Source organism: Cyprinus carpio, chromosome A13 (assembly GCF_018340385.1).
Source record: "Cyprinus carpio isolate SPL01 chromosome A13, ASM1834038v1, whole genome shotgun sequence".
Lineage (NCBI taxonomy): Eukaryota > Metazoa > Chordata > Actinopteri > Cypriniformes > Cyprinidae > Cyprinus > Cyprinus carpio.
Genome location: NC_056584.1, coordinates 27,367,877 through 27,387,033, shown reverse-complemented (window position 1 = coordinate 27,387,033; position 19,157 = coordinate 27,367,877). Strand labels below are relative to the sequence as shown.

At 36.4% G+C, this 19,157-nt stretch overlaps 1 protein-coding gene across 1 annotated transcript in view; it reads right to left on the bottom strand.

The window, feature by feature from the left end:
- LOC109084734 (DNA nucleotidylexotransferase-like) overlaps positions 1 to 19,157 on the bottom strand; it is a 46,296-nt gene that overhangs the window by 22,856 nt on the left and 4,283 nt on the right. The window contains 5 exon segments of the mRNA XM_042769618.1: positions 878 to 970; positions 973 to 1,000; positions 1,089 to 1,160; positions 2,983 to 3,153; positions 11,976 to 12,092. Coding sequence (XP_042625552.1) covers positions 878 to 970; positions 973 to 1,000; positions 1,089 to 1,160; positions 2,983 to 3,153; positions 11,976 to 12,092 — 481 coding nt within the window.

The window sequence follows — 19,157 nt, the reverse complement described above, 5'->3', positions numbered from 1 at the left end:
TCACATTTTGTAACAAAATAGATTTTTCTCACCCAGAGTAAATAAAGTATTGTATATTTTGGACATGCACCATAGTGAAACTATGTTTTTTTTTTGTGCATATATAAACTGTAAAAAAAAAAATCTGTAAAATGTACGGTAAAAACACGGCAGCTGTGCTTGCCGGAATTTTACTGTAAAAAATACGGTAGAAACATTTTAGGTTTTACGGTTTTAACTTAAATTTATTTAGTTAAATATCATAATTTTATAAACTTATATAATGTTACTATACCAACCTACTGAAGTACTGAAATCTGTTTTGTACCTTTGAAATACACTGATGTGTTACATAATATATACCACCAAATGCAGGTGGTGATGAGAACGTCACATGATGAACCGAAGCCCATCACAACCAGCTTTTAAATAATAACATATACATATACATACATATATGGAAGGTCTTTCATATAGATATTAATAAATATATTGGTGAGACACAGGAAACTGAAATAATGCAATAAACATTCATTAAACAACATTAGGTGCAACACACAACCTTAATATATAAAAGTAATAAGAAACAACTAAGAAGAAACATGGTTATTTCAACCAAAAAACATCAAATTTGAAATGCAACACAGGGAATTTTGGGAATGTCAATTTACGGTTATTCACTGTAAATTATAGTCTTTTTCACTTCCAAAATGTAATTCAGGGAATTTTTGGAATGTCAATTTACGGTTATTCACTGTAAATTATAGTTATAGTAGGGGAACTTTACCGTAAACCTATAATGTCAAATATAGTTTTTTTAGTCATTTTTTACAGTACACATCTACATGATATAATAAAATGCTCACAGTTGAGATGCTCAAACCCCTTCGGTGTTTACCTGCGGTCTGCATGCGGTTCAGTCTGATGCTGGGTTCATTCAGCACCTGCTCAAACGTCCGCAGTCCTCTACAGAACCAGTTCTCTGCCGTTTTGGTCCGACCCCGAAGACACTGCTGAACAACTGAGCCACAAACATGAACACACACACACATGAACACACACACACACACACACAGCTAAGCTCTGACGTCCTGAGAGAGTTACTCTACCTTCATAGTCCGATACCTCTCATCATTCAGTATCTCCTCAACTCTGGAGCACGATCCGCATTCAGAGATCTCCTGTGAAGATAGTCCAGAGAGTCGCTGTCAAACGCATTCATGAGCTGTTATGATTAAACACACTAGCTGTGAATAATCTATGCACATACACACACACAGCGTCTTTGTTAATTGCAGCATAATAAGTCTAATGAAACGCTCGTTGCGTGGTCTCCCATCGCTCTGGCGCTGTTGTGAAGATGCTTTATTTGCAGGAAGCAGAATCAGTGTATTAATCACATTTATCACTGTAATGATTGACTTCCCCATCAAACACACTTCCCATTAATCAGAGAGTCTGTGTGAAATTTCAGAGAATCATCTATTTTCACACTCAAACATCTGTGTTTCACAGAAGAAAGTCGAGGACATGAGAGAGAGTAACAGAATGATCACTTGAGGGTGAACTAGTCATTTAATCGTCTGTATTCGTTTAAGCCGCACGCAATTCATTCTCATCAAAGAAACGGAAAGACACAGACGTTAGAGAGTTTTAATTTGATGTTTTACTACTGAACACGCCGTCAGTAAACATACAACTTAGTAAAACAGTGTTTTTGTCACACGTCACTCAATTATTAAAAGCTAATTGTGTTTAATTTTTAAAACGGCATCAAGTTCTTCCTTGTGTTCTCCAGACTTCAGCTGTTAAACGAACAGAAAAACACTCACAGACACACGTCTCTGCTGAAATACTGCAGGATCTTCAACTAAATGTGGGTGAATCTCATCAAAATAAGACTCATTTAACCCCAAAGTCAACATATGGATCTCAATAGTCCTAAAATAAGCTTGGAAATATATTTTATCTCATAAGAATTATTTTTATTTAACCCCAAAGTCAACATATGGATTTTATTATTATTATCTTTGATATATTTTTATGTGTTATTTTTTTTCAGAAATCATATAAAGCTTCAAATAAGATTTAAAATAATTATATTATAATTTTGTATTAATGAAGGGCCAAACAGGGAATAATTATCTGAAATCTTAAAATATATTTATAAATCCTGAATATGAAGTATATGGCCAAATTTTAGGACCACTAAGCTTTTAACCATTAACATTTTTTACATTTAAACAAGCATAAGATCTAGCACATCAAACACTTTTATAAATAATTGTGACCCTGGAACTCAAAACCAGTCATAAGGGTAAATTTTTCGAAATTGAGATTTTTACATCATCTGAAAGCTGAATAAATAAGTTTGTTATGACAATATTTGAAAATCTAGAATCTGTGAGTGAAAAAAAAAAAAAAATCTAAATATTGAGAAAATCGCCTTTAAAGTTGTTCAAATGAAGTTCTTAGCAATGCATATTACTAATCAAAAATTAAGTTTTAATATATTTACAGTAGGAAATTTACAGAATGTCTTCATAGAACATGATCTTTACTTAATATCCTAATGATTTTTGGCATAAAAGAAAAATCTATAATTGTAACCCATACAGTGTATTTTTGGCTACTGCTACAAATATACCTGTGCTACTTAAGACTGCTTTTGTGCTCCAGTATATAATTTTTCACACTACTGTGATGAGTTTTATAGGGGAAAATGTGCTTAATGTGCAATGATCTTTCCAACAATATAATTTCGTGATTTGCTTTTAGGGTGAAATATGACCCGGCAGGTTTGAGATTGACCAGTTTTTTCAACTTCTTTTCTGCGAAATGTTGGGCTCTTTCTTTCCAAGCCATGTCTTGCTGCTTCCACCCTCAGGAAAACAAACAGCAGCTCTGTGATGTGTATCAGAGCATCTCCGATGAGCTCAGACGCGGTCGGCTGACTGTGAGATGAGAGAGACAGAGAGAGGATGGAGGGGTCTCGGAGCGCACCTCTATGATGGCCCTGCTGTGTTCTCCCAGGCAGGGCAGATGCTGCGTCTCCTCCAGGCATCTCAGGGCTTCAAGGTGTCTCAGGGCAGCGGGTGTCTCAGTGCGGAGGGGCAGGCTCGGCCCCTGATTCCCACAGAACTCCAGGTTCTCCGCCAGGACCTCCAGCGCATCCTACAGCAGCAGGGAGAAAAACAGTCACTCAATTATTAAAAGCTAATTGTGTTTAATTTTTAAAACGGCACAATATTACGAGTTCTTCCTTGTGTTTTCCAGACTTCAGCTGTCAAACAAACAGAAAAACACTGCTGAAACTAAATGTAGCTGAATCTCATGAAAACATATCCGAGATACATTTAACCACAAATTTATGTGATGAATAAATGATTGTTGTTGTAAAATTGCCCAAAATAATTCAACAAATATATTATACAGAGATCCATAAAGCACATAATTAAATGAAATCTGAATATATGTTTATAGAGCTTGAATAAAATAACCAATTCCATTCAATTATAAATAAATATTTTTTACACACACACATAACTAAAGTTAAGAGCGTAAAACTATTATTGTTACTTGAAATAAAACAAACTTTAACTGAAATATAATAAAATATTATTTCAGTGATTTGCCAAAGCAAAATTAACTAAAACTAAAATGAATGAAAATTAGATAGACATTTATTTAAAATTAAATAAATAAATAATTATAATAATAATAATAATAACATTTTTAAATTTTAAATGATCATAAAAAACATTTTATAAAATTTTCATAAATTACAATTTTAATAATATATATGTTTTATTGAGAATTTTAGGGCAAAATGTGCTTAATAGTTATGACATTAATCTTTATACCCATATTATTTACTGATTTTGCTTTTAGGGTGAAATCCAACAGGAGATGAAAACCTCACAAAAGCACTAAATAAAACATTGCTTTTGTCACTCATTTTTAAAATGATGTTTTATATATATTTTAGTTTCCCAAGCTAAATTTACTGAACTAACTAAACCTGAAATTAATGAAAACTATATAGACATATAAAGAAATAAAAAAATACAGCTTTAACTAAAATTAAAATGATAGCCGAAAATATTATAAAAACTAATTCAAAATATCTTGATGACACTAAAACAACCCTGATACATATGAAATTATATATATATTTGTTTTTATGATAAATATCTCAAATATATTTCTCCGCCAGGACCTCCAGCGCATCAGAGATGGTAAAGAACGACAGGCGGAGATGAAGTGTGAAAAACATCGAAAATATGACTGAGGAAAAAAATGTAAAAAGGTCAAATAAAAGGCAGCAGGAGTGAAGAAAACAGATGCAGGTTTACACGGGCTGCGCAGTGACCCGCGCCGGCGGAGGACAGCAATCAGACAGTGTGCTGGCACGCTTTGCTCTGTGTTCCTCCCATCATGCTGTGCTCCTGTGGCAGGACGCTTTTCAGATGACCTCACAGCGACCCGGGGCTCTGTGATCAGTGGAGAGGAACCTGTCATTTTCCACTTGTTCACAAGCGTTTCCCTGAGGGCCGCTGGCACACGCGTGTGTGAGCGCACGTGTTCACACGCTACAACATCAGACACTGTATTAAGACAGAGATGAGCAACGGTGTGACACTGCCTTTGTTCATCCATTTCTTTAATGCACTCGCAAAATTCCTCTTTTTTACAGATTAAACCAACCAGATGATATACTGTACAGCATTAAAAACTGTGTTTCAGCTTAAAAACAAACTCAGTTGCTGCCTTACATTTTTTGGTATAACTAACTTGATTGCACAAGTGATTTCAACATTTGAAAAAATCTCTGTGACACTTAATGCAAATAACAAAGTAATATTTGACGAATACTGAACACAACAATGAAGATGATGAAATATTTACAGTTTCTATATAAACTAATTTGTATATATATGTGTGTAAAATTATCATTAATCTGTTCAAAAGTGCAGTAAAAACTGCAATATTGTTAAATATTGTTGCAAATAATACTATATTACAAAACCTGAAATAAATGTTTTCTATTTTAATGTATTTTAATTGATTTTTTTATTTTTTATTATTCGTTCCTGTGATGGCAAGGCTGAAGTTTGGAGCAAGATTTAAAAAAAAAAAATGATTTAAAAAGATCAATGTGCACAATCACGAAAAAAACACTTTTTAAACATTTAAAAAACTGAACAATTTTAAAAGTTCTAAACGCTCTAAGAACATATTTTTATTAGCTGGACACGTGCGTGCATTTGTAACTTCGCCAGCCTGGAGGAAACTCTATCGCCCCCTAGAGTGGCGAGGTTAGTGAGTAGAATAACAGCAGCGCAGGTTTAGTATGTTCAACGAGCTGGTGTGAATCAATACATGCAGCAGCTTTGTTTTCATGACATGAATGCACCCCGACATATTTAAACACCCTCCCGACTGTGACATACACAACACCCTTGACACAGCACACCACACACACACACACACACACACACACACATAGTGCTGGTTAATGAGAGCAGTGGGCCAGTTATGCCGGGGGTCATGGGATCGAGTCCTGCTGTGCTGGAAGAGTGTGTGTTTGGCGAGGATGAAGATGAGAGTCCTGGAGTGTGTGTGTGTGTGTGTATGTATATGTGTGTGCTTGTGTCTGTGTGCGTGTGTGTGTGTGTGCGTGCGTGTGTGTGTTTGTGCGTTTGTGTGTGTTTGTGTGTGTGTTTGTGTGTGTGTATATGTGGTGTGTGTGTGTGCGTGTGTGTGTTTGTGTGTGTGTGTGTGTGTGTGTGTGTGTGTGTGTGTGTGTGTGTGTGTGTGTTGGAGCTCCTGCTGTGCCGAAGGAAACTCTCTGGAGCTCACATCTCACTGAAAACTCAAGACGAGATCTGCAGCTTTAATGAAGGCCTCCGAACACACATCTGCAGTGTGTGCTACTATAATGCTGTGGTATGATATTAGTATTGAGTGTATGATGAATGAGTGGGAGTCTTTGCAATAAGACTGTAAGACATTCTGTATTTGTTTGCTGAAGCCCACGTGTTTAGCTCACAAACGTCTGGAATGCTAAGTGTTGATTTTTCCCCCCAGTAGACACTTAAAATCAATCTCATATTCTGGGATATCTGAAGGTTAGTATAAGCCTCAGACCAAACCCTATATATATAGTTTATATTTTTATTATTTTATTAATTTGTTCAAAAATCATCATTGCTCACCACAGCAGCATGTATTAGATGAAAAACCCAGTAAAAACAGCAATACTGTGAATTATTACAAAGAAAGAAAGAAAGAAAATAATATTAATCAAGGATGCATTAAATTGATCAAACGTGAGAGTAAAGGCATTTAATGTTACAAAATATTTCTATATCAAATAAATGCTGTTCTTTTGAACTTTCTGTTCATCAAAGAATCCTGAAAAATAAAATGTTTCACAGTTTCCACAGAAATATTGTGCAAGACAACTGAGTTCAACACTGATAATAATCAGAAATGTTACTCGAGCAGGAAATCACTGAAGACTGGAGAAATTATGCTGATAAATTCAGCTTTGATCACAGAAATAAATTACATTTTAACATGTATTCACATAGAATACAGTGATTTTAAATTGTAATAATATTTCACAATTTTTACTGTATTTTTGATCAAATAAATGCAGCCTTGGTGAGCAGAAGAGACTTATTTCAAAAACATAAAAGACTCCAAACTGCAGTTTATATTATGTATATTCATTAAAAAAAATCAATACTTACTACTTGTGGATACATTTCTGCTAAATTTTCCTGTGTTTTCTGTAAAACCAATTGCACCACTTTCTCATTTTAACTGGATTTTGCTCCAAGTTGGTCTATTATTATAGTATGCTCTATTTCAGATAATCTTGCCTCTAAACAACACGTAAAAACAAAACGAACTGTGACCGGTTGCTTCGATCTGACAGACGGTCTCTCCTGCCTAGTGAGCTGTTTTTAGCCGAAATAACTGCAGAATGCACCAGATTTTGTGCTTAAATCACTGGCTATGTGCAGGTAAACCTGTCCTGACTCCAGGGGAAATTTATTTCCAGTTTTGGAAAGTGGACTGAAGCGTTGACTTCACTGCCAATCCTTTATTTATGTCAGAATGTATTTCAAATTCCAGCACTGAACGACTCCATAATGCACTCCTGAATCAATGAAGAACATACAGACGCCCGACCTACTATATCACTGAACATTTTTCACAGAGGAACTTTTATTTATGAGCACAGAACTGTGGAGCGGCTCTGAAAATAATGGGAAAACCGCAAAAAGGCTTTCCAGATGCTTTCATCCATGCAGCAGCACACATAATGACCGGCGTATCTGCTGCTGTAAGATGTAAATACCAGCTATCAGACGCATCCTGCATCAGATAACACAGCGCTTTAATGACTGTCTGTGTGTGTTGGCTTTCATTACCAGACGGACTGGAGAGCTCGGCCCACGGAGTCGTTAGAGAGATTGTTTCAGCAAGGCAGGAAAGACCTTCCCTGGGCTGCTGTCAGCACAAGAGATGAAAGCAAACAACACACATCGACTGCTCATTAATGTCTATTTACACCCTCCACATTAAATCAGCCAGCATTCATTCACACACACGGTTTGCGGTGCGCTTGCACAGTGTGTCGGTCAGCGCCGCTACATACTGATGTACTGATTAATGTGGAGGCCTGGTAAAGAAAACTAGAGTCTTAAAGAAAGCAAAGATGACAATTCAAGAAACAGAAAGACAAAAAAGAGGAAAAAAGACACACAGTAGCTTTGTTTAAAAATGATTAAATATTTTTAAATATATATATATATAATTTTAAATATTATATATATATGAAAAAAGACACACAGTAGCTTTGTTTAAATATAATAACAATTATTATCATTATTATTATTAAAAATTTTAAATATTGTTGAAAATATTATATATGCACAATTATATCATTTTATATTACAATTACTGTTTTAATTTTATACACACATATAATTTTATATATTATTATTATTACTACTACTACTATACAAAATAATAATATAATTAATATAATGTTTGAATAGTGAATAGTTTGAACCAGTTCATTTGAATAGTGGTTTTCACAATGCATATTGCATAAAATCAATCCAGAACCTTATCAAAACACATAACGTGCTAAAAAGCATGTAATAATATTTAATAATAATATATTAAATATATTAAAAAATATATAAACATGCTAAATTCAACCATAATAGAAATTTAGCACAGCAAATAATAATAATAATAATAATAAGCTGTATACATTATTATTTATTTATTTAATATATAAACATGCAAAAAAAAATCAACCATTCAGCCATAACAAAAATTCAACATAGCAACATAATAATAATAATAATAATAATAATAATAATATAATAAATAATCATGATAGTAAATAAATAATTAATAGTTATATTATTATTTATTAATTTTTAGATATAAATTATTATTTAATCCTCCCAGAGGAAAGTTTTACATGTGCAAACACCACTTACATATTCTTTGTTAGTTTATTTTTATTGTATTTTATTTTGCTGTTGTTGTATTTTTATTATCTTTCTCTCTTTGTATTTTATCGTGTTTTATGTCATTGTACATTGCTTTGGTACACTGGTGCCCTTTAAGGTGCTTTATAAATAAATTTGGATTTCATTTTGATATGATAATTTTACTTATTTTAGAAAATGCAAATACAAAATGCAAAATGTTTCAAATTTGAAGTTGATGTCACAAAAAAAATAATGAGGTTCTTGTTTAGATGCTTTACCAAAAATAGCAAATATGCATTTTCCTGTCACAAATCTTGCAGTTGTATATAATAAATATATATGTTATATGCAAGCTGTAGTGTGCGGGATCCTCATTCTTCTTTTTTCTATAAGACTGCCTTTTTTGATCCTATGCATTATTGTCAGGTGTGCTTGACCTTGTACTAGTTTTCCATTTCCATGATATAGGTCTGGTTTCAAAACGATTTTTAACAGGATGAATTTTGAGTGTTTAAGCTTTTAAATGATATTTAATTTAGTGATGATTGCTCAAATATGCATTTCCCCAATGCATTTATATGCACAATGCATGTCAACAAATGATCAGCCGCCGCAATAAAACACGCTAAACGTAAACAAATTTGATGCAGCATTAAGTTAGTTAAATATATAAGGACTAAAATGCACACATCTGATATTTGTAGCCTAAACAAAACAGATTATATCTCTCACAAACACCCTGAGCTCCTCTCATCTCATCCTGCTGTTCCTCAGCTCAATCATTATTCTCAATAATGTGATTGCATTGCAGGTATTTTTCTCTCCTGGCAATAGGCAATCAAGTCTCTGTTTTTCATTAAAATATCATATTTGCCAGTGAGATACAGAAGAGATTTTAATCTGTGCTCTCGGTTACGGTTCACCTCGCCCTGTCAGTCTTTGGTGTTTTTCTCTTTCATCGTAATTGATTTATTAACGTCGCTGATCGCAAAATACGAGTCTACGCAAATGTCACATCTGAAACAAAGCATATTCTTACACTGTTTTTCTCTGGATTAATGTTCAAAGAACCACAACACATCACTGTGATAATCAGCGAGCGACGCCTCGTGCATCTAAAAGCTCTTAAACCTCCAGCGTTCATCAGTCTAATTCTGGCACCAAACACACACCTCGTGCGGGAAGTTAAGCAGTTCTGGCAGCGTCTCAAGAGTTGCTTGTAATTTTCTTCAGAGAAGCTGAAGGTGTTTATGTTCGAGTATCAAATAAATATTTAAAGCAGAACATGACTGTTTTGCTCGACAACTGATAACAGGCCTGTAACCTACAAAGCAAAAATCGCAAGACAAAACAAAGGCCGTCTGTCAAGTACGCCTGAGTTTTTCACTTCTTGTGAGAAAATTAAAACAGCTGCATGTGTTTATCTACATTTGACCAGACTAAATCTTTCTTATTTCTTACCTCACACTAGCTGATGTCCATGAGTAACGCCAGATAACCTAACACACCCTAGAAACCTCCTAGCAATACCCTGGTAACCACCTAGAACACCCTCGTAACAACTTAGCAACATCCTGGCAGCCACCAAAATACTGTAGAAACCACTTAGCAATACTCCGGTGACCACTCAGAATACCCTAGCAACCCCTCAGCAACATTCTGGCACCTAAAACACCCTAGAAACCACCTAGCAATACCCTGGTAACCACCTAGAACACCCTAGTAACAACTTGGCAACATCCTGGCAGCCACCAAAATACTGTAGAAACCACTTAGCAATAGTAACAACTTGGCTCAGAATACCCTAGCAACCCCTATAGCAACATTCTGGCACCTAAAACACCCTAGAAACCTCCTAGCAATACCCTGGTAACCACCTAGAACACCCTAGTAACATATTGGAAAATTCCTGGCAGCCACCAAAATACTGTAGAAACCACTTAGCAATACTCCGGTGACCACTCAGAATACCCTAGCAACATTCTGGCACCTAAAAATACACCACAGAAACCACTTAGCAATACCCTGGTAACCAACGAGAAGGAACACCCTTGTAACTTAGCAACATCCTGGCAGCCACCCAAAATACTGTAGAAACCACTTAGCAATACTCCGGTGACCACCATCCTGGCAACCACCAAAAACACTGTAGAAACTGGCACCTAAAACACCCTAGAAACCACCTAGCAATACCCTGGTAGAAACCCTAGAAACCACCTAGCAACACCCTCGTAACCAACGAGAACACCCTCGTAACATCAAATCCTGGCAGCCACCAAAATACTGTAGAAACCACTTAGCAATGTAATGGTGGCCACTCAGAATAGCCTAGCAACCCCTTAGCAACATTCTGGCACCTAAAACACCCTAGAAACCACCTAGCAATACCCTGGTAACCCCTCGTAACAACTTAGCAACATCCTGGCAGCCACCAAAAACACTGTAGAAACCACTTAGCAATGCCCCAGTGACCACTCAGAATACCCTAGCAACCCCTTAATAACATTCTGGCACCTAAAACACCCTACAAACCACCTAGCAATACCCTGGTAACCACCTAGAACACCCTCGTAACAACTTAGCAACATCCTGGCAGCCACCAAAATACTGTAGAAACCACTTAGCAATACTCCGGTGACCACTCAGAATAGCCTAGCAACGCCTTAGCAACATTCTGGCACCTAAAACACCCTAGAAACCACCTAGCAATACCCTGGTAACCAACGAGAACACCCTCGTAACAACTTAGCAACATCCTGGCAGCCACCAAAAACAATGTAGAAACCACTTAGCAATACCCCAGTGACCACTCAGATTACCCTGGCAACCCCTTAATAACATTCTGGCACCTAAAACACCCTACAATGGAAGTCACCAAAAACAATGTAGCAACGAGAACACCCTCGTAACAACTTAGCAACATCCTGGCAACCACCAAAAACAATGTAAAAAACAATTAGCAATGTCCTGGTGACCACTCAGAATACCCTAGCAACCCCTTATCAACATTCTGGCACCCAAAACGCCATAGAAACCACCTAGCAATACACTGGTAACCACCTAGAACACCCTTGTAACAACTTAGCAACATCCTGGCAACCACCAAAAACACTGTAGAAACCACTTAGAAATTGTAGGGTGACAATTAGCAATACTACTTTGTACAAAGCTAATTTAGCTCATATTTTCTTGAAACATGTAAAAGCCTTGTTATGTCTGAGAGAACAGTTTCTAAAAGCAAATAGTCCTTTGCAATGGTCTCACAGTGTATAGCTGAAGCAGCTAATGTGCGTGTTAATGAGGACGTGTGTGTGTGGTTCGTCCCCCTTCTGTTCTGTCCATACTGTGCTGCAAGTGGGCCAGAGATTAAAATAACTCTGGAGCACTGTGATGTTAGTTTTAAAATAATATCTCAGTGTCCTTTACGATGTTGGAGTTTGATTAGCATCACACATGTGTGTTTGTACTCACTGTAAAGATTTTATTGTGGTTGTTCAATGTCATTCGTCTCTGGCAAGCGTACGGAGACACAGCAGACTCAGGTTTGGCTGACGGATGTGCACACGACCTCTGGTCCACAGCAGGATTCTGCTCATAAACAAACGCACAGAGAGAGAGAAAGACATAATTAAATCAGATTATGTACAGTCAATATTAGATTAATATAGACAATTGGCACAAACCAGTTCACAAAGCCTCTCAATATTTAATACACACAGAATCATTTTGCCATACTTACTTTTATTATTGGTGTTTGCTAAAAGAAGTAATTCACAGCAAAGCCCTAGCAACCACCTAGAATACTTTAGCACCTGCATAGCAACATCCTAGCAACCACATAGCAACATCCTGGCAACCACCCAGATCACCCTAAAAAATAGTAATCCCTAAGCAACCACTCACAACACACTAGCTACCACCTTGCAATGCCCTAGTAACCACCCAGAACACCTTAGAAATGACATAGCAAAGCCCTAGAAACTACATAGAGTACCCTAGCAACTGCATAGTAACATTCAGGCAACTACTCAGATCACCCTAAAAATGACAAAGTAATGCTACTCACAAAACTCTAGCTAACACCTAGCAATGCCCTGGTAACCATCCAATACACTCTAGCAACTGCACAATATCCTGGCAACCACATCGTAACACCCTAGCAACCACCCAGAATGTCCTAGCAATGCCCTGGTAACCACCTAGAACACCTTAGAAATTACAAAGCAAAGCCCTAGCGATTACCTAGAATATCCTTGCAACCACATCCTGGCAACCATCCAGATCACCCTAATAATGACACTGTAATGCCTAAGTCACCACATAGCAACAACCTAGCAACCACCCAGGATTCCCTGGTTGCCACCTAGAACACCTTAGACTTAGTTACCTTACCTTAGACACAATTACATAGCAAATATCTAGCAACCACCCAGAATACCATAGAAACCCCTTGGTAACCACTTGGTACACAATAGAAATCACATTGCAATTCTCTAGCAACCACCCATACAGTCACAGACATAGTAATGCCTAAGTAACCGCTCACAACCACCTAGTTGCAACCTATCAACACCCTAGTAACCACCCAGAACACACTAGAAACTGCAGAGAAACATCCTGAAAACCACAGCGCAAGATCTTAGCAACAACTCAAAATACCTTAGTAATGCCTTTGTAACCACCTAGAACATAACAGAAATGAAATAGCAATTCCTTAGCAACCACCCATAACACCCTATCAACTGCATAGCAACATCCTGGCAACCACCCAGATCACCCTAAAAATGGCATAGTGATTCCTAAGCAACCACTCTAGCTACCACCTAGCAACACCCTAGTAACCACCCAGAACACACTAGAAAACTGCAGAGAAACATCCTGAAAACCACAGAGCAAGATCTTAGCAACAACTCAAAATACCTTAGTAATGCCTTTGTAACCACCTAGAACATAACAGAAATGAAATAGCAATTCCTTAGCAACCACCCATAACACCCTATCAACTGCATAGCAACATCCTGGCAACCACCCAGATCACCCTAAAAATGGCATAGTGATTCCTAAGCAACCCACTCTAGCTACCACCTAGCAACACCCTAGTAACCACCCCAGAACACACTAGAAACTGCAGAAAAAAACATCCTGAAAACCACAGAGCAAGACCTTAGCAACAACTCAAAATACCTTAGTAATGCCTTGGTAACCACCTAGAACACAACAGAAATGAAATAGCAATTCCCTAGCAACCACCCATAACACCCTATCAACTGCATAGCAACATCCTGGCAACCACCCAGATCACCCTTAAAATGGCATAGTGATTCCTAAGCAACCACTCTAGCTACCACCTAGCAACACCCTAGCAACCACCCAGAACACACTAGAAACTGCAGAGAAACATCCTGAAAACCACAGAGCAAGACCTTAGCAACAACTCAAAATACCTTAGTAATGCCTTGGTAACCACCTAGAACACAACAGAAATGAAATAACAATTCCCTAGCAACCACCCACAACACCCTATCAACTGCATAGCAACATCCTGGCAACCACCCAGATCACCCTAAAAATAGCACAGTGATTCCTAAGCAACCTAGCTACCACCTAGCAACACCCTAGTAACCACCCAGAACACACTAGAAACTGCAGAGAAACATCCTGAAAACGACAGAGCAAGACCTTAGCAACAACTCAAAATACCTTAGTAATGCCTTGGTAACCACCTAGAACACAACAGAAATGAAATAGCAATTCCCTAGCAACCACCCATAACACCCTATCAACTGCATAACAACATCCTGGCAACCACCCAGATCACCCTAAAAATCGCACAGTGATTCCTAAGCAACCACTCTAGCTACCACCTAGCAACACCCTAGTAACCACCCAGAACACCCTATCAACTGCATATCATCATCCTGGCAACCACCCAGATCACCCTAAAAATCGCACAGTGATTCCTAAGCAACCACTCTAGCGACCACCTAGCAACACCCTAGTAACCACCCAGAACACCCTAGAAGCTGCATAGTAACACCCTAGCAGTCACCCAGAATACCCTATTAACTGCAAACCATGTAAGCATCATCCTAGTTACTATCCATAAACCCTAACAACCACCAAGCAAAGCCCCAGTAACCACCATGAACACCTTAGAATGACAAAGCAATTCCCTAGCAACCACCTACCACATCGTAGCATGATGGTAAACATCTTTTGCACGGTAAACCCTCAGATTACTGTCAGAAAATGTGAGAGTGTGGTTAACAAATGTTTATCTCATTGCATTGGAGTGACAGAAACGGCATGATAACGACAGGAGGCATCAGAATCAATTACAGCTTTATGATTTACAATTACAGCCATAAAGGCCACAGCATCTCGGGTTTAGCCCTCATGAATTGGCGTTTGATTTAGACGCTGAAATATTCACCCCCTCCTGACTCACTAAAGGATTACAGCTGAAAAAAGTCAGCGCTCTGGGGATAATTGCTAGACGCGATGGGAGTCTGTACCCATGAAAATGACCTACGCAATCATCTCGGCACATTGTGATAATGGCAGATTCAGAGATTCAGCAGGGAAAGTGAATGCTAACATGCTGTTCTGACCGCCAGCTATTTTAGAGGCGTCGCGGATCTGAATGAAAAGAGGCCTGATAACTTCACTCCCCTCCAGCAAAAGCATCAAGCTCTCAGAAGTGAGAAAAATCAGAGCCATTATTCGCCGTCAGGGGCATCACCCCCTTCACAAGCATAAAGAGTCTGCATATAATGCCTGTATTATGACTGTTTCAGTGCAAATCAGAAACTAATCTGGGCTCTTTTCCCCATTATGTTATGATAGTTAAAGGCACTTTCTGATTTAATTTCCCATCCCATGACACCAGACCTCACTGTGGGTCTCTGACTTCACATGCCTTTTCACTGCCACTCAGACAAAAATATTCATTTCCAATGTCTGAAAGACTACAAAGAGAGAAAATGGAAACTCAACATGGTCTCAAAACACTCAGATTTTCCAAGTATGAAACCCAAAGTCAAATATTTCCCATCAAATCCACATCAATTTCTCCTTAAAATAATGTATGAGGAACATCTGAGACAAAGCTGATTTTTACTCCTGATCTATTACACATCCCTGCATTTTGAAAAATAAATAAAATACATTTTTAAAAAATAAAAAAGGGCTTTTTTTTTATATGTTTTGTGAAATTTTGGTCTGATTTTACCTAATTTAATGACATTTTGATTTAAATTTATATGTTTAATTGTTATATTATGTTAAGTATTTTCACAAAAATTTATATAATAAAATGTTCCATCCTGTACAGTATTTTCACAAAAAAGTATGAAGATTTTAAGATTATATAATTAGATTTAAAAGTTTAATTATTAACACTATATTTAAAAAATAATAATTATAAAAATGACAGAAACACATAAGATTACTAAAACTAAATATAAAAGTGTAAGTACTAACATTACTAAAATAGAAAAAAAAAATAAGATAAATATAAATAATAAAAAAAATATTTAAAAAATCATATCAACAAACTAAACTAAAATAAAAATGTAATTACTAAAGTAAATTAGACTAAAATTAAAACTTTTATTAATGGGGTTAATAGTTTGTTGATATAAATTTGAATTAATAATTTATAAATATATTAGATTAAATGAAGTTCAAAATATAAGCTGGTTTTTTAGATAGACAGATAGATAGATAGATAGATAGATAGATAGATAGATAGATAGATAGATAGATAGATAGATAGATAGATAGACAGATAGATCAAATACTCTATTTAATGTCAAAGAACTTTACATAAACACGTTTTAAATAAGCCATTTTCACAAAATCACTAATTTTCTGTTTATGTTTGGATGCAGTAAAAGCAGAAAACATCAGTCTCACATTTGCATTTTCTTCTGTCACTGGCCATAATTCTGGATTAGGCATGAAAATTAAGAAATAATGTCATATATGTGAAAAATGGGCTGAGAACTAAACACTTGCGATCTGGCACAGAGGAAGACAGGAATGCATCATATATAGTGAGAAAGTGTGTCATGTTTGAGCAAAACAGGCTATTTTTGGAATAGCAATACACAATATTACTAAGAAAAAAATATTGGATTTCATTCAGCAAATATGATGCAGGGCAGTTTAATAAAGCAATAACATTCCTCTGGAGTGTCTCTCATGCAACAATTACATTGTTTTGGGAAGAAATTAAAAGTGCATGACGTCTGGCACCAGGGGGCGCAACGCATCAATCACATCTGGAGGTCACAGACACTGAAAACAGGTTTTGTTTAGTTTTTTGTCTGAGGAAAGACTTCTCCTCAACAGGGAGAAACCATGAGCTGAAATGAATGCAGGTGAGGGAAGCGTCTGCTGCAGGTTAATGACCAACACTCGAGCAGGTGAGCGAGGTGCTCGGGTTAATGAGATCACACCCTGAACACCGGCCCGGTTCGGGTTCACATCCCTCCTGATTGGGCCTCCGCTTCCTCTCCAAGTGCATGACTGATAGTGAAACAGATGTCTCTGAAGACACACACACACACACACACTCACAGACACACACACACACACACACACTCATTTCACTCTCTGTACTCTTCCCTGATCATCCCATCCCACTGGACGGCAGCAAGAGGCGTATTTATCTGCATTTCTTACAATCATTACAAGTCAGTGGGTGTAAAAAGCTGCAGCTCGTCTTCAGGAGAGAAAGAGAGCCGTGAAGGCGACGGAAGAATGACATTTTTAGAGCGATGATAAAGGCAACTTCTTTTGATTTTTGCATTTCTACAACTCACACACACATCATACATCATTATAAAGGGAAAAGTTCACAAAATTCTTTTCATTAAAAGCTCAAATAGCAAAAAAAAATAAATATTAGATGTAAAACTTTACATTGGTGTACTAAAACTACTAAAACAAAAACTGAAATGAGAAAAAGCACATAAAATTACTTAAATTAAAATTACTTTGCTAAATTGCTAAAACTGAAATATTAAAAACAAAAGTTTTTGTTAAATGAAATAAAGCTAAACAGAAATATTAAAAACAAAAGTTTTTGTTAAATGAAATAAAGCTATATATATATATATATATATATATATATATGTATATATATATATATAAAATGTATAGAAAACTACAGAATATAGAAAATTAGAAATGTTGCTATTTTTTTTATTTTTTTATATTTATTTTAGTTTGGATGGATGAAAAAAAAAAAAACTTAAAAAAAAAAAAAACTAAATAAAATATATTATATTTTTATATTTTAAATATAATATATAAATATATATGTGGTATATGATATATATGTATATGTATATGTTGCATTTCAGTTTATTGCCATGTTGCCATGTTAACTGAAATAAAGTTATATAAATATAAGATGTATAATTTTAATGTAATGAAGCTAAAAAGAAATATTAAATATTAAAAAAATTAAAATGACAAAAGCACATAACAAAATTACTAACTTAACTAAAATTAAAATTAAAAATAAATTTAAAATATGAAATTCTATAATATTTCTGTAGATCATGGCACTAGTAAAGTAAGCTGCTTTCCATAAAAGCATTTGCCGAATGCTTACATATATAGGCTATAAAAATAACTCAGGTTCACACTAAATATTAAAAATGTCCTCAGTTTTATCACACTTTTACTCCTCACTCCGCATTATATGACTTGGAATATAGAATTTTTTGCTCATTTGCGAGTTGCATAACGATTTTGCATGCAAATTTCTTCACAGAAATAACAGCATACAGATCGGTACTAAATGATGACAGAAGCCTCATTTTTGGCTGAATTATTCCTTTAATATCGCAGATCAATTATTGTCTTCTGCATCATTACCTGACTCTGATATATTGATCAATCACAGCATCTTCACTGAAGCTGCTCGATGCTAATCGCCTCAATCAACGCCGGCCAAAAGTAAACAAGACATTTTCTGGTCTGCAGCACTGAAGCGGCTAAAAGACGAACTCGAGTTCATAAGTCATAAGTCCTGCGAGGACGCAGCTTTCGGGCACAACTTCTGCTCATCTGTATCCCACTGAGAAGGAGAAGAAAGATTAATGGAGTTTGTGAAACAGGCAGCATATTTCTTTATTTGGGGCACATATGCTGCGGAAGCACCCACGGCGTTGTCCAAGTGTGAAGAATCAGTCTTCAGCGTCAGTCAGCGATGCGCTACGAGGCCCGGAGTCGCACTGATGCCTCTGTTTGGCGCTGTATTGAACATCACTCTGAGGCTGTCAGGCGCTGGCCTTATGGCTTTATGAAATGTGCTTCTGCAACCAACACGTGAAATGCATTGCCCTTTTCTATTATTTCCCGAAGCGGCTGTGAAGTTGTAGCACTGCATCACTTGCTCAGCAATGGATCCTCTGCAGTGAATGGTGAAAAAGTGCATCTGCTGTTGTCTCTTACATCAAAATCCAGTCACATATTTGTTTAGAGCTGTTTAAACGCTGCTTGATCTGTGCAGATTTATCTCCTGATTCACACCAGAACACTTTTTCACTGGAGGAAGTGTTATTATGGATTATGGACTATATGTATTTTAAGCTTTATTAATTCAATTCAATTCAATTCAATTTAACTAATTTTATT